This window comes from Callospermophilus lateralis, chromosome 16 (genome assembly GCF_048772815.1).
Source record: "Callospermophilus lateralis isolate mCalLat2 chromosome 16, mCalLat2.hap1, whole genome shotgun sequence".
Taxonomy (NCBI): Eukaryota; Metazoa; Chordata; class Mammalia; order Rodentia; family Sciuridae; genus Callospermophilus; species Callospermophilus lateralis.
In genome coordinates, this window is record NC_135320.1 from 58,485,573 (window position 1) to 58,502,223 (window position 16,651).

A 16,651-nucleotide genomic window follows, 5' to 3' on the forward strand; every position below is an offset into this window, starting at 1 on the left:
ACTCAGGGCACCTTAGAAGTGTTATGTCCCTTTAACTTTAGAAAGCTAGTACCTTCATTACCACCACGTACAGGGAGTGGCAAGCAGGAATAGAACCCGGCTGACTGGAGTCAATTTTTCATTTTTAACTGCCAACCTATATACTGGAATGCCTAAATAAAAAGTCTTTAAACCTAATGTACCTTCTGGAAAAACAGAGTTTCGTTATCAAGTTGCCCAATCAACAAGTGTTCCAAGAACAAAGAAATGCTGATATTCAATTCAGCAAAATTCAGGATTTCTTGAAGCCAACAGTTGGCAAATAAGTTTTTTTTTTTTTAACCCAATTGTGTACTGAATGTCAGTACCCACGTTACATGGAATATCAAAATTTATACAAAACTATTTCATAATCCAAGTCTAAAACAAAATTAGAAGGCTGATGAAATAAAGTGTGTAGAAAAGATGGCCCCTAAAACATCCTTGCTCCCTCCTATACTGAGATTCATCAAAATCTTCACTGTCGTGTATGTTAACACCCAGCATCATCTTACTAAGTTGTTTATAATGAAAACTCTGAAAAAAATATACACAAAGCTGAAATGTAAAATCTCACCTCTATTTTGTGATAGAAGCCATCAAAGTAAAACATGAGGAGGAATAAAAACATTTTATCTGTGTATTCAGAACCACACACAAGTTACCTTTACAGTTCAATTTACTATATAGAAATCATTTGGGTTTTATATTTTCAGTTAAATTTTGAACTGAGATTACAATAGTATATAAAAAGATTTTACATTAATTCAGTTGTTAGCATACCAAATTGAAATACATAGGTTCAAACTTCAGATTTATGGTAAACAGTCTTCAAATACAATACAGACATTTCTTAAAAGTTTCATTCACATATATCATTCACATGTGACACCTGCAACTCTGAACTGTTGCTCTCCTATGAGATGGCAAAATTGACATGCCATGAAGCTCAAGCCTGTAAAGTTAAGCCAAATGACTCAAAACTTGTACCATCTTTTAAAGGATTTGGCATTTCTGGACCACAATAACCAACAATATATGAAGAAGGTAGAGTGTTATTTATTCTCATTTCAGTTAATAAGAAAAAAAAGATTGCATGGTAAATTGGAATTTTGCATAAAACCCCATTATACCTTGGTAAAGTCCAAGGGCAATTAGAGGACAATGGATTGGGGTCCTAAATTTTTTAGTAGAACCCATGAAATTCAAAAATGGGCATTAATTAAATCAAAAACATTAAGCACCTACTGGTTTGAGATTGAAATTAGAGATTCATGATCGATTTCTTTCCACCTTGAAATCAAGGTGTAAAAACCAGCTATTAAGTGCATTCCAAACTTCTCCTATGTAGCACAGGTAGAATTTTCTGTCCATTGGCACCAAAGTGAAGTCACATTTCCTCTTGGGGGACAGAAATTCCACATCTGAACATAGAGTAAGTTAGGAAAAAATGACCCCTGTTGTTTGTTTTATTACTATTGTGATTCTGAGAACTAGGATTACTAATACACTAGCAGTGAACAAAGCAAATTCCTGACAACTGTCAGGTTAGTGCTGCTAAGTCCCTTCCCCAACCACCATAAAACTTTAGTATGAAAGATTTTAAAGGAATTACTAAGATGAACAAATAGAAAAACAACAAGAAATTAAGGGAATAGTTCAAACCAATAACAAAAAGAGAATCCTAAAATTTGAAATCACTGCAATTAAAAAATTGAAGAAAAAAGAAAAAATTAAGTGTGCTTCACCCCATACCCCCTCCCCATTCTGAATTTAAATATTCTGTGCAAAAGAGCATCAGATTTCTGGTTGTAGATGTAGCCCTTCTTTAAGTTTTAGTGCTCTGCAGTTTTCTGCAATTTTATCTCCCTCCCCCCAACCAAGTTTATTCAAAGTATTTAATAGAATCTTCCATGTCAGCCGAAAGATTTGTGATTCAAAGATTTACTAAGGTACTCTATGCATTCTACCTATACAGAAACATCTACTAATTGTTACAATTGGTTTATGCAGGATTAACAGTTTTTGGTGTTAAAATGGTTAAACATCATGCTTAATGCACATCAACTCTCCATTAATGAATCTGAACTTCACAATGATTTACCACACTTTAAATTACTAATTAAATAAAAAAAAAAAAAAAAATGGACTAAGCCAAACTAAACTTAAATGGGCTACAAAGAAAAATAACCCTCAAAACAGACCATATACACATCTATTTCAAAACTACCTTTCCTATCTAGCCCCTTTCCCAAAGTTTTAGCCTGAAAAAACAGTAAAATCTACACAAAATTTTATTGCAATCATACAAGGGTTACATTAGGTCAAATACAACAAATACTATGATGCAATTTTACATTTATTAAACTACAGTTCAAAGCACAAATTTACACATTCTAAATACACTAAACGTATCTAATGAAGTCACGTTTGCCTTCCACTGACATCTGATATATCTGGGTGAAAGACATTAACTTTACAAGACTTTTTAACACGAATCCTTAGTATAAAAACTGTGTACTTGGTATGTAAACGGTTTAATGGGGAACCCAATTAGTGGGCTTCCATCTCCACTAAGTCATCCATTTTGTTGCATATTTTATTTTAAACACTTAAGGGGCTGTTCAAACTGGTAAGTTTAAATCTGGATACATTATCTAAATCTCCCATTACCCCCAAAATGAATTATAAATGAAAGCTGATTTCGTCTGGTCCCAAATAGCTATTACTATTAATTTTTGTTTCCAAGAGAATTAACAGAATAAGATTGTTTAATTTTTTTCCACCGGAATGTAGACCAGACAAGCTTAACCTGCTAACTTCAGATCTAAAGAAGCGTGAATGCCTGTTTAAGCTTCAGTGGAAAAGCTGTCTTCTTGGCTCAGCTGAATGCAAGAAGGCACAAAGAAGAAGTTCTTCATCATTGTGTCTGAAGTAATTCCAGCATCTTGCATCTCATACCTATATATAAAAAAGAAGTAAGCAAAAGTTTGCAAATTATCTTTGCAAAGAAGAATCACTTAACAAATGGATAATAGAGTCATAACTAGTCTTCCAGTAATCCTTAAGATTATCATTTTTCTATTAAATTATCCACTTGTTAAGAACATATTAGCCAATCTAAAATGTCACCTCCAAATATCCTATACCTACTTGAAAATAAAAAAATCAGCTTACCAATCACTGAATGACATCATGTAATAAATAGCTGGCCTCTGAAAATCATTAAAAGCAGATGGTTCATGGAAAGAATCTGCTCCCATGTTATCAAAGATAAGCCAATCACCCACATTCAGCTCAGGAAGTAGACAGTTTTCCACAATCTGATCAAGCTCATCACAGGATGGACCCCAAAGGCTGCTTGTAAAGAGAGGCTCATCTTCCTTGTATTTCTGTAGGAAAGGAAAAGACTTTTTTTTAAAATAAGGTTTTTACTGAAACTCATGTAGATACTGAAGTTCTAGGGTGATAATAAGCATTTTTCACTAGCTTGGATCTCAACCTCAACTGTCCATGGAAGGAAGACCCAGGACCAGACACAAAGAAGAATGATACCATTAAACACAAACACAGCAGACTAAAAGGACTCAGTGAAAAAAAAAATAGACCGGGGTGGGGGGGGAGGAGGAGAGGAACTCTCTAAACAGGGACATCTCCCCACTCTAAAGTTTTTCTCAAAAAAATTGGGGCACATATTAAAAGTAAGACCTAGTTGTGGTTTTCTTTTGTTTTTTGGGAGAGGGAGGGTTGCTGACATGACATGCTAAGCAATGGCTCTGACACCGAGCAACACCCACCCCCTACAACTAGGTTTTTAAACTACCAAATAAATTTTGGTATTATTTGTAATAGAACTTACCTTGTGAACCTCTGGAATGGTATTTAAGTCCTCAGATAGTTTACTTGCAAAAGAACCATAAACACCATCATTCATATAATACATAAAAGCTGGTTCATCACTCCCGGTTTTTCCTACTAAGAAAAAAGATGCATTCATAATAATATGTCTAATATAGTTGGTTTAGAATGTATTATAATATATTATGAGTTTAATATCTATAAGACCAGCATGATTTTCACATTTCTCAATATAGTAACTTTAAAAAGAGAGAAAAAAAACTTATACAATGAAATACCTTAAAATTTAGCCTGAAAGGCTGAACACATACTTCACCAAAGATGACCAATGAGCACATGAAAAAAGTTCTACATCATGAGCTACCATCACCTCTACAAACCTACTTTCTGGATCAACTCAAAGACTGGCAATACCAAAACATCAGAAAGATGGGGAGCAACCAGACTCATGTATATGCACTGACAGACAGTAGCAGGATGAAAAGGTAAAACTACATTGAAAAAGCCATCTAGATTCAGTTCATCAAATCTCTTTCATGCTATGGAGACTAAAATGTGATGTTACTTTTATCATACCAAAGAAGCTAAATTAGGTGTTCTACCAGGGAGCATATAGCCCTTTTTATTTTTTACTTTGAGATAGGTTCTCATTAAGTTGCTGAAACTGGTCTCAAACTTGTGATATCATTCTGCCTCAGCTTTCCAAGAAGCTGGGATATTATGGGCATACGCCCTCTTGTGCCTGGGGATCCTAGAACATCTTCATGTACCAGAAACTACAAAAGTCTTCAGTGAATAATGGGGCATGTATCAATAAATATGTATCAATGTGGGGGAAGCAAAAACTATCCTTTAAAGGCCAACCTCAGTAACAAAGTTAGAATGATTTAATAAATGCTAAAACCAACGGGGTAAAAGTATGATAAAAAAGGGGAAATAAATGCAATGTGATCCTGGATTGCATTTTAATTATGGAAGAAAGGAAAAGTTTACTGTAAAGGACAGTATTGGGTAAATTGTTCATATTCCTATGGACTAATCCATACCAAAAGCAATTAAGTCACATTAATGTAAAAGCCTTACTTTCCTATAGTGATACTAACTGATACAATGAACTAACTATCTAATAATATGTTTTTACTGATTTGACTTGAAGAATAAAGATTCTCTGTTGGTCCTTGTGTAAGAAAAATATAGGTTAGATTCTCCCTCTAATCCATTTGAGGCCAAGAGGAATGTTTACAGAGATCACATGAAACTGGCTTTTGATAAGGGATGAGAACCAATCATCTGGAAGTATATATATATATATATATATTGATGTTTATATATATAAACATCAATACCAAGAGAGCTGCGTTTAAAGTCTTATGAAACTACCTTTTGAAAAATTCCCTAGCTGGCTGAAAACTACCCATAATTTTGAGCACCTATTCACCCCCAAACTCTCTGGAATTATCTACTAACAAAAATAAAACTATGAACTTTAATAACTTACCTCCAGAGGAAAATTTATCATTTTCGACAACTTTCTTTGCAATGATATTAACTGCAAGTGTAAATGCAGAAGACACATAGTAGCTTCCAGGTTCTGAAATTATCTTAATGCCAGAGCCTTCAGGAAAGTAGATATCCAACAGAGGGCTGATAACATGATTAACCTGTGGATTTTAAATTCCAGATTATGGTATCAATGCTGGATTACAGAATTCTCAATATTAAGAGCTTCACATCTATTACTAAGTTTTCCTAGGAAAATTAAAAAGCTCTAATTACAGACCACAAAGCTTAGGTACCTCTCCAAAAATGCACAAGTTTGCTTTCAAGTAAAAAAAAAAATTAAAAAAAAAAAATGTTGGTGGGGGAAGTACCAGGGATTGAACTCAATCAAGAGTACTCAACTACTGAGCTATAGCCCCAGCCCTATTTTGTATTTTATTTAGAGACAGTGTCTCACTGAGTTGCTTAGCACCTCACCATTGCTGAGGCTAGCTTTGAACTCATAATCCTCCTGTCTCAGCCTCTCAGAGGGGCTGGGATTACATGTGTATGCTACCACACTCAGCTTTTCAAGTTAAAATTTTCTAACAACCAGAATGGCATTAATTTTAAAAAGCCTTAATTCATTTCAAACAAATTTCTAAATATTATAGAATGAGGGAAAGAGGGCTGAACAAGAAGGCGAAAGACATCAGTTATTGAAATTAGTTTAATCTGGACTTCGAGAATAGAAACTGAAGGGCCTGGTATGGTAGCACACACCTTGTAATCCCAGCAGCTTGGGAGGCTGAGGCAGGAAGATCACAGTTCAAAGCCAGATTTGGCAACTTGGAAAGACTCTAAGCAACTTAGCGGGACCCTGTCTCTAAGTGAAAATTAAAAAGGACTGGAGATGTGGTTCAGCAGTTAAGCGTCCCTGGGTTCAATCCCTGGTACCAAAAAAATAAAAATAAAAACTGAAATAGGAAATCTTTGTGAGACTGACAGTATGGCTTGCCTAGTATTCAACAAGCCCTGGGCTGACCTGACCAGGACTACTAGGTGAGGGGATATTTTGTGATAATGTTATAGGGTTCCAAGATATTTTTTTTCCCTTCCCCATTGCTGGGGATTGAACTCAGGGCCTCATGTACACTAGGCAAATACTCTACCACTGAGCCAAATCACTAGCCATAGAATTCAAAAAATTTCAAGAATTTTAAACTTCAAAATTGACTAGGATTTCTCATTGCCTGTTGATTTTCTTTATGAACGTTCTGCCATTATAAAAACCTTGGTCTAGCCACTCAATAAGAAGCAAAGAAGGTAAATTATTCCAATATATCCATCAACTGAAAAATGTTTACCTCTTCCAATTGAAATTCAGTTCCTGTAAAACCTCCACCAATGTCTAACATGTTCATTGTAAAACCAAATTCTCCCTAGAGATGAAAAACAAACAAAACTTTTAAATGCTTTTGGATATGAGAACATTTCAAACCCCTCCCCCGAAGGTAAAGATCTGTTTTCTGATCTTCAGTAATCAAATTCTTGGTTTTTATTAACAAGCAACAGATTTAACTTAATGTTAAGTATATTACCATTTCCCTGATGTTACCTGTACTCTTTTAGACATGTAAAATACTATTTCATTCCTTTACCCACTTAAGGAGTATGACTGCACTGAACCCTGAATCCTTGTACTATTAAACATATGTAAAACTGAGTAATTCACACAGACAAAAAACAATACTGAGTCTTAGTCTTAAATAATATCCTGGCTTAAAATACAAAATAATTTGAAGAACAAACTTACAGCCATGTCAAATACACATCGAGCATCAGATAGAGCATGTACGTATACTTGCGATTCTTTGCAAGCACTTGAAACATGAAATCTAAAAGAAATAAGAGTAATAAATTTAAAGCAGTACTAAGTTTTCAAAGCACTTTAATTCCTTTCAATTATCATTCACCATATTGATACCATTAGTCATACATTAACTTCATCATATATCTAATAGAATAGTAGCCTCTAATTAACCAAGTCAAAATAACATGCCTTTAAGAAACGGTGATGTTTGAATGATATTGTAATGCTATGACAAAAATTTTTTAATGAGTCAGATTAGTCACACTTCATTGTAACAAAAGAGGACATGCTTTTATACAAATAGGATCTCAAATTTGGTCAAATGTATCTGACCAAATATAAAACTATGTCACTTGTGAAATAAATACAAACAAACATCAATTCAACTGGCTGAGTCATACTCATTAGTATTACTTCTTAGTGATATTACATACTTCAAATTAGAATTCTTAAGTTTAACTCAAACACTGTTCTACTGTATCCTGATTGTGGCAATCGTTATACAAACGTCAAAATCCACAGAAATGTAAACACCCCAAAAATGTTATCTACTGTGCAGAATACAGCAATCTTCAATTTCTTTCTTTTTTTTTTTGAGAGAGAGAATTTTCTTTTTTAATATTTATTTTTTAGTTTTCGGTAGACCCAACATCTTTATTTTATTTTATTTTTTTAATGTAGTGGTGCCGAGGATCAAACCCAGCGTCCCGTGCATGCCAGTCGAGCATGCTACAGCTTGAGCCATATCCCCAGCCCAATCTTCAATTTCATTTAAAAGGTTACCAACATTTTTTGTGTGTACAAAATATATGGAAAGATATACAATGAACTATATACATCTTTGTGAACATTTTAAAAAGCAAGATCTTTCACTGTAACTTAAGACTAGCAATGGACTGGAAACCCAGAAAATCTGGGGCTTAGTATTATTGTATCCTTCTTTTGTTCTGAGATTTTGACCAAATCATTACACTTCTGGATATAGGTTTCCTTGCATTTAAAAAATTTAAAGGATAAAACAAAGTCTGATTTATTGAAATGGCCCTGAAGGATTAAAAAGAGGAAAAAAAAAATCAGATGAGAAACAAAACCTAAGACAACTTAGCAATTGAATGCCATTTTAATATTCATTAAATTCTAGTAAATCCCACCCACCCAACCTAAAATGATGTGATTGATATAGGGGCTAGAGATGAGGTTCTAGAGAGAGAGAGATTATCACCATAAAATGAAGTTTAAAACAAATACTCACTTGACCCCAATTATTTGGACATCAAGTTCCTTAGCACATTCCAAGAGATGCCTACAGTTCTTCAGTGTAGTGCCAAACTTCATGCTACCCTCTTCACCTCCAATAGTATCTTCTGTTGCAATATGTAGTAAGACCCTAAGAGAAGAGGAAGATGATTGGGGCAGAGTTGGTTTACATCATCATCAGCACATTTGAAGCCTGAAGATTGTAGGAAGTGTGTTGATTATGTTGTCAGTGCTCCCAAATCCAGCGATGGATGAATCAAGTGAACCTAATGAAAAACAATCCTGTATAGAGAAAAAACTAGCAATTAGGGCCTAAGGCATGAAGCTTACAAGGATGGGATTTTGGAAAATGCAGCAAGTTTATGACTCTTGTAGCAGCAAGAGTCATTTGGGCTCTGTAATGAGAGACATTACTTTCAAATGAAGTCCATCAGTCCATAAATCCACCTAGAAAGACTAAATTGAATAGCAATGCCATCAATGTCTTTCAATAAAAACACTGGGACTTTTAGTGTCAAAGTTCCTAGATTTTTTTTTAGCTAGGTAACCCTTCATTATACATACTAAATATTTTAGTTACTACAAGTGTCTAAATGGCAGCGTTTACTATGCTTGACTCAAATCTATTTCCTTTAAAACCAGGAAAACCAAGACAAACTGATTAAATGTCTCTACTATCAGGAATTAAGTAATTGATAAGCCACCAAAAGCTACGAATACATAAATGCTGTTTGTAAAACCATTTACCCATGGAACTCCTAGTGAAAGACAAATGATCAGAAGGCAAGACTGATGAAAACAAAATCATTCCAAGAGGAGAATCAGCTCTACGAAGAAGGTACCATTTGGTTTACAATCTAAATAACCACGTCAAAGTTTGTCTTACTACCACAAAGCAGTTAGGTTTGTCTTACGACCACAAAGCAGTTAGGTTTTTTTTTAAAGAAAAGTGATTCCCTATAATTTTTCTTCCAAAAGGACTTTATCCCAAGATTTTCAGAGTAATAAATGCTGCCAGGATACCTTACAAAACTTACAGCTCAAAAAAAAATACAAGTACTATACATTTTTTTCAGGAAAATATTACTCTTAATATAGCTATGGTCTCTAATTTGATTTTCACACCATTTTTTCCCTTGAATTTAAAATTAAGATTGTATCCCAAAGTGCAGTTACTTTATCACAATTCTACATCAAGAGGACCAAAGGAGGCAATCAATAAAAATGCTATTAGCATTTTTCATAAAGGAACCCTAGATAAATTATAATTACCTACATACCACTGCTCTACCAAAAATTCCCCTCCTTCCCAGCAAAACACAGACTCATGCCCTAAGTAATCCGATAATATTCAAGTACTTATTTTTGTTGGACTTACTTGGCATTTGGATGATTACGTGAGATTTTCTTCAATTCAATCTCACTGTCACATGTCATGATATTTACTCCAATTTTTGCTGCATACTTTATCTGAGAAACTTGCTTGCAAGGACTTATGTAAATGATATTTTCTGGAGATACACCCAATTCCTGCAGTAAAGCCATTTCATTCTGTGAAAAGACATTATGAACACTCATCTAAAAGGAAAAACTTTTGATTGCTTTCATTCAATTACTCTCATATACTTTTTTGCAGTGATGGGTTATAAGAAAATCTAAGGCCTTATCCATAAAATTCATAAGTTATTATTATTATTTTTTTTTAAAGAGACAGAGAGAATTTTTTTTTTTTTGTAATATTTATTTTTTGGAGCTGGGGATGTGGCTCAAGCGGTAGCTCGCCTGCCTGGCGTGCGTGCGGCCCAGGTTCAATCCTCAGCACCACATACAAACAAAGATGTTATGTCCGCCGAAAACTGAAAAATAAACATTAAAAAATTCTCTCTAAAAAAAAAATATATATATATATATATATATATTTATTTATTTCAGGTTTTCTGCAGATACACATCTTTATTTGTATGTGGTGCTGAGATCAAACCCAGCGACACGCGCATGCCAGGTGAGCGCCCTACCGCTTGAGCCACATCCCCAGCCTCCATAGGTTATTTTTGATTAGACTAAAATTATATTTAATGCTTCCCTATACTTCTTGTTTTAAAAAAGTAAAAATAAACCATTTAAAAAGAAAAAAAAAATCTCAGTTTTAGAAGTATTTGCTAGTCAGTAGTGGTTTGGTCTAGAGAGCTAGCCCTAGGCCTAAGAATGAATAATAAATTAAAGTTCATGATTAACAGAGAAAGTTTTTCAAAAGATCATCACGTTGGAACTTTTCTATTGGTAAAACTGAAGAGTTAATAGATTTCTAATAATGGACTGTGTTTGAATAAAATTATTTAAAATCCATCCAGAAGTCAAAATTTTTTATATTTGTTCTGCTATTGCTGTGGGTAGCTAGAAGTTAAAGTGAATTCTAAATGTTGTGATTAGTAAAAAAGTAATCCAAAATACTTACTTTACTGGAACAAGCAAATCCAATTCCAAGAGCTGCCAAAATCTCAAGTACAGCTGGAGTAGAGTTGCACTTCACTGTGTAAAATGGCTTTATCTGAGCCACTACATTCTGCCATTGACTGTGTTTCTTCACAATCTTTCCAAGATCCCCCACGAAAAATGCATTTTTCCCTGTCTATTATGGTTAAAACAAAGAACAAAGAACCACTGAAAACAGACTATCATAAGTAGAAAAATAATCCTCACTTTTCCTTATATTCACTAGCATATTCAACTTTTTTTATTAACAATTAAATTAGTCCTAGTAAACATTAAAAGAAAACTTAAACACATTTATCTTCATTCTGTTTGTAGTACCTCATTCATGTGAGGCATCTACCATTGAGCTCTAGCCCTAGTGTTGATCTTTTAAAATTTGACATTTTGCTGTATGTGCTATACCGGTATATAAAATACACTCTTTTGGGGCTCTCATAAGAATCAATTTCCCAATTTTACTTTTTAGTAGAGTGAAGGAGACCTATTTCCTTCCATGCTGTTACTTTGGCAGTTCAGGATATAATTTTCTGACTACAGAGAGTAGAATTTGGAATATTCAACAAAGTATATACCTCCATTAAAACTGCACATTAAGCTAGGCGCAGTGACACATGCCTATAATCTCAGCGAGCCCAGAGGCCAAGACAGGAAGACGGGAAGTTCAAAGCCAGCATCAGAAAATTAGTGAGACCCTTCAAAAAATAAAAAGGACTGAAGGTACAGCTCAGTGGAAAGCACCCCTGGGTTCAACTGCCAGTATTTAATGGGCTAACTGCAAAGAGAGCTGGGATAAAAAACACCAGGTATTCAGTTTTATTTATTATCTTAGACAAAATGTGAAACTGGAAGAATGAGAGTAGGCAATGGAAAACTAATGAACTTGAGGGAATGGGGAAACCGTACTTAATGAATATTCAATGAAATTAAGCAGAAAATGTGAGGTTAGGAGATCACTATTCTAAACAACATGTGCAAGGCAAACCAGGGATAATAGGAGATAATACAAAGAATATTAAGATTTCTAAGATTATACTTGACCCAGGAAAAAAAAATGTTACAGTTAGAAGAGGATGATAAAGAGAAAAGGCACTAAAATCTGACTACAAGCTTCTTACGAGCTGGTTGAACAGTATAAGTTCAAAGTTTGATAATGAAGGATAAGAAAGTAAGAGATTTTGCTAGGGTGAGGAAAGACTGTTCTAGCATTTCTGTAGAATCCAAGTCAAAAGAAGGATAAAAGTCTTTTGGGTATCCTATTACAGAACACTAAAATAACATGATAATCCAACAAATTTGGAGAATATAGGAAACTAGTTCCCCAAAACAAGAGCAAATCCTAGCCAGGCATCGTGGCAGATGCCTATAATCCCAACTAACCAGGAAACTAAGACAGGAGGATTCCAAGTTGAGACCAGCCTGGGCAATTTAGCAAGGTCCTGTCTCAAAAAAATAGAAGGGATAGAGTGATGAGGCTCAGTGGTAGAACATTTGTCTAGCATACCCAAGGCACTGGCTTCAATCCCTAGTACTGGGGTAGAGATGGGAATCCATTAGTAAGTTAATAAATGAAAATAATTCTACTAGTCTAAAATAAAAACAAATTATCTAAATTAGAGGTGAATATAATTCTGGAATGTATGACTTTGTACAGGTTGACTCTCCTGGGAAGTAAACATTCAGTATAAATTATCAAATTCATAATCAACATATGTAAAGAAAATTAAATAATGAGGTTCAGAAAAATTAGTAAGAAGCCATGTGCTGATTAGGTTTTCCAGCAATGTTTTAAAAAAATAAACAGAGTTAGGTGCTAAAAAATAGAGAAATGGCAATTATGAAACATTTTTAAATAATGTAGACTTTAAAAAGAGATACACTTCAAGGTAGGGGTGTCAGTGTTAACTTAAAACCTGGAAAAGTTAACTGAATCAAACACTTTTTATCAGATTAACTTCTAGAAGTTAACAAAGCACTGGTGTTTTCAAATTAGGAAAATTATTTTGAAATTATGAAATGGTGCACTTACAAGAGTATGTTCATAAACATAGTTATCAATAACATTTCCAAGGTTTGTTCCTTCATCCAACAGGCCAACAGAGTAGTTTGCATCGTCAATAAATCCTTTCATCTCAGCCGTATTCCACAAAGCCGAAAGTCATAAACCAGGAAAAACAAGAGACGGGCCACCAAGCCTATGTCTGGGTCCTTAGAATATGCAACAAACTGTCAAAATAAAAGTTATATCAAAGTCTACATTATTTCAGTAAACATTACATGAATTATTAGTGAAAGTGTGCCAAGTTCTTAATTTAGTCAAGAATTTGTGATCACTTAGCATTCAGAAACATTGAATTACTTTAATACCCACTCTAAAAAATTAGTAAATGTATATTTTATACATTTAAGAAATAAGCTGAATATAATTTATTGAGAAGGTAACCCACCCAGGTACCCAGTAACAAACAGTAGGACCAGGTAACTTCAGACATGTCTTACAATATTCTAGAGTAGATAAAAATAATAGAACTAGGCTGGGTGGAGGATAGCTTCAGGGGACAAACCGTGACTTCTTTGAATATAGACTGTTCAGGTTTTATACTCAATTAGAACACATGGTCTGGGCTGTTTTTTTAGTACTATACAAATCTTACCTCAATTTCTCAAAATCTCCCTTAACCATCTTAAGTTACTTTCTCAAAAGACTTTGTAAACCCTGCCCTCCAAAAAAGCATATGAAACAAAAACATCTGTTCAAGTGCTAGCTCAAAGAGATAAAAACTGAGTTGCCAACTGATTTTTTTTTTTTTTTTTTTAAAGTCCTTGGGCTAAACCCAATTTTCCCAATCAAACCTTCCCACTTTACTTGGTTCTCATTTTCTGGGGCAACACTTGCTGCCATACAAGGCTCATCTTCTCTGCTGAATTTCACTGGTCCTTAGGTGATTTTAGGAAATGATTCCTTCTAACATAGACATGATAAAACAAGTCCTTCGGATAGACAGACTACCACTCACTTTGCGTAACTAATTCTATCTTGATAAACCTTATAGTCATTCCTGAGTCCTTCATTCCTCCTGCCACCCCCATCATTTACCACCTCCCTATATCCTGTGTAGGAGTTCGTGTTGGGTGATGGTCCTCATCCTGAAAATGCACTCCATTTTCAAGGGTCCCCACACATAGTAGTATCAGCTTTTTGGTTATATCAGAAGAAAACTGCTCAGTAAGCTATAACATTAGTTAAATTTTATGAAATATAAACAATACTTAGTTTTAACTTAAAACAGCGCTTTAATTCCAAGAAGCCAATTAGATTCAGTTCATCAAACCTCTTTCATGATAGGGGGAGACTAAAGTTGATGTTATTTTTATCACTCCAAAGAAGTTAATTTAGGCATATTTGCATGACAATTACTACTTATGCAGTGAAGTCAAATCATAGTCTAGACATTCTCTAAAGGATGTGTGCCCAGCAAGTAGACGTTTTAGGCCAAGAATGCATATTTATCTTAAGCAATAAGGCCAACTAAGTGTGGATACTTAGTAGTAGGTTGACAGAAAAAGAACACTAATTCAAAAAGATCCATGCACCATGGTTTGGCACCACCGTTTTACCAGCCAAAATAAACAAAATAAGCTTTTGTTTATTCCGAGAACTACATTTTTAAAAAAATTATCAAGATCTTTTGCCTAAATAAAATCTCAGTTCACTAGTCTCTTTAAATGCAATACATGTAGCATTTATTTGAGAAATCTTAGGTTATGGATAGTCCACCACCAAAGGCAACTGAGGCCAAATAGTTTGAATTGGGGATTGAACCCAGCACCTCATGCATCCTAGACAAGCACTCTACCAATAAGCTACATTATCAAAAAGTTAGCTTTTAAAGTCAGGACAAGGTAATTTTTGTAGCTTAGGGTTAACTCTGCTTTAACATTCAGTATTTACAAAAATATGAGGCCCACTGGATCCCATCTTACCTGCATAATGCCCATTCTTCAGAGTATTTCTATAGTAGTATGCTGATAACTGTAAAAATATTTTTCCAACTACAGAATCTAGAGGGTTTAATTATCACTGCCTATTAAAACTAGCTTCAATCTCAAAGCAAACATGTTCATGTTATTATAGCAGTATGGCATGCTGTTATATAAAGCTGGAAAATTGTGTTATAAACAAAATGCAGCGCCTGCCTTCCCAAAACTTATCCCTGTAAATCATAGGATCCCTTTTGTTGGAAATAACACAATTCAGTCTCTTTAATACAACTTTATCACATCCCCATAATCAACTAACCATTTCTCATAGTTAATTTCTTCATTGTATTCCCACTGGCATTAAAAAAAACAAAAAAAACAAAAAAAAACCCTCCTATTGTGCCTACTCAGCTTTTACTTATCTTTATGACTATTTTCTTTCCTTTGGTGCTAGGGACTGAACCCAGAACTTCAGAGGCTAAGCACTGGACTATAAAACCCAAACCCCATGACTATCTTCGCAATTTTAAACCTGATTTCTGAATCTTTTGTCTAATTTTCAGATATGTAGACCCCAAATTTGAAATTTTTCTTTCCATTTTTGTATCTATATTAACAGTTTTACATGTAATAATGTGTACTTGTTTTGGCATGTAATTATAATCATCTACTACCACAAAGTACTCTCATGTCCCGTTTCCAATAAATTCCCAACCCAGAAACCTGCCACGATAAGACTTCTTTAGAAGTAAAATGATTTTAAAAATTAAAGGCCAAACCCAAACATCTGACAAATGTTATTAATAATATGAATAAAAATATACTACCAACAATAAAAAGAATTTCGGAAAGCATATGCTGGCTACAAAACAAAAAAAGAAAGTGTTAGTGGAGTAACTACACATCTTTGAAATGTAACTGTCACTTCAGAAGTAATTGCAGAATTATTAACCAAACAAAAAAAAGGATTGTTAGAAAAAATAAAATTCATTTTTTATATTGGTAGTACTTGACAAAAAGGATTAAAGCACATCTGAAACCACTAAAACAGATTTAGGTGTAATGCTACTTGATTTTCTTAATTATACTGAAAATTACAATAAAATTGTTGATTAAAGTCGACTAATTAGCCAGAGTAGGTCTTGGGAACTAAAGCAAAAGGACTTCACAACTCTATTATTGGAAAGTTCTATTTGTTTTAGTTTTTGCTGCTGAGGATCAAACCCAGGGCCTTGTGGGTACTTGTGATCTCTACCACTGAGCTATATTCCCAGCTAAATTAGGGAGTTCTTAACTTAAGAGGTGGTGATAATGTATCCCCTATGCATTGAAAAACCTGTCTTTGACATTCTTTTTGTTGTTGCTGGAATTAAGGACAGAACCCAGGGACATTTTAACACTGAGCTACATCCCCAGTTCTTTTTATTTTGAGACAGGATCTCGGCTCAATTGCTTAGGCCATCTCTATGTTGCAGGGGCTGATGTTGAACTTGTCATTTCCTGGGTGTTCATGACCACAACCAGTTGTTTTTGACATTCTTAAAAAGAAGTCTTTAACTGTGATATGCAAGTGATGTGCATGTAAATGTTAAGCTTAGCTATCAGTTACTGTTAAAAGCTAGTCAGTCCCAGAAAAAACAAATTCTGCAACTTGTAAAACACAAGTATCTTCAGAAAACCAGCTTTCTAAGACAC

General features: G+C 34.3%; 1 protein-coding gene across 6 annotated transcripts in view; it reads right to left on the reverse strand.

The window, feature by feature from the left end:
• Positions 1 to 577: 577 nt before the first annotated feature.
• Positions 578 to 16,651, reverse strand: part of Azin1 (antizyme inhibitor 1) — a 30,505-nt gene continuing 14,431 nt past the window's right edge. For 3 of the 6 annotated variants that reach the window (XM_076835986.1, XM_076835988.1, XM_076835990.1), the window contains 10 exons: positions 13,005 to 13,201; positions 10,941 to 11,114; positions 9,864 to 10,036; positions 8,481 to 8,615; positions 7,172 to 7,253; positions 6,723 to 6,797; positions 5,375 to 5,537; positions 3,878 to 3,993; positions 3,196 to 3,410; positions 578 to 2,979 (listed from right to left, as the gene is read on the reverse strand). In XM_076835986.1, coding sequence (XP_076692101.1) covers positions 2,868 to 2,979; positions 3,196 to 3,410; positions 3,878 to 3,993; positions 5,375 to 5,537; positions 6,723 to 6,797; positions 7,172 to 7,253; positions 8,481 to 8,615; positions 9,864 to 10,036; positions 10,941 to 11,114; positions 13,005 to 13,106 — 1,347 coding nt within the window. In that variant the 5' untranslated portion in view covers positions 13,107 to 13,201 and the 3' untranslated portion in view covers positions 578 to 2,867. Of the gene's footprint in view, positions 2,980 to 3,195; positions 3,411 to 3,877; positions 3,994 to 5,374; positions 5,538 to 6,722; positions 6,798 to 7,171; positions 7,254 to 8,480; positions 8,768 to 9,863; positions 10,037 to 10,940; positions 11,115 to 13,004; positions 13,202 to 16,651 lie in introns of those variants that run through there. The other 3 variants (XM_076835991.1, XM_076835989.1, XM_076835992.1) reach the window with 3 other exon arrangements.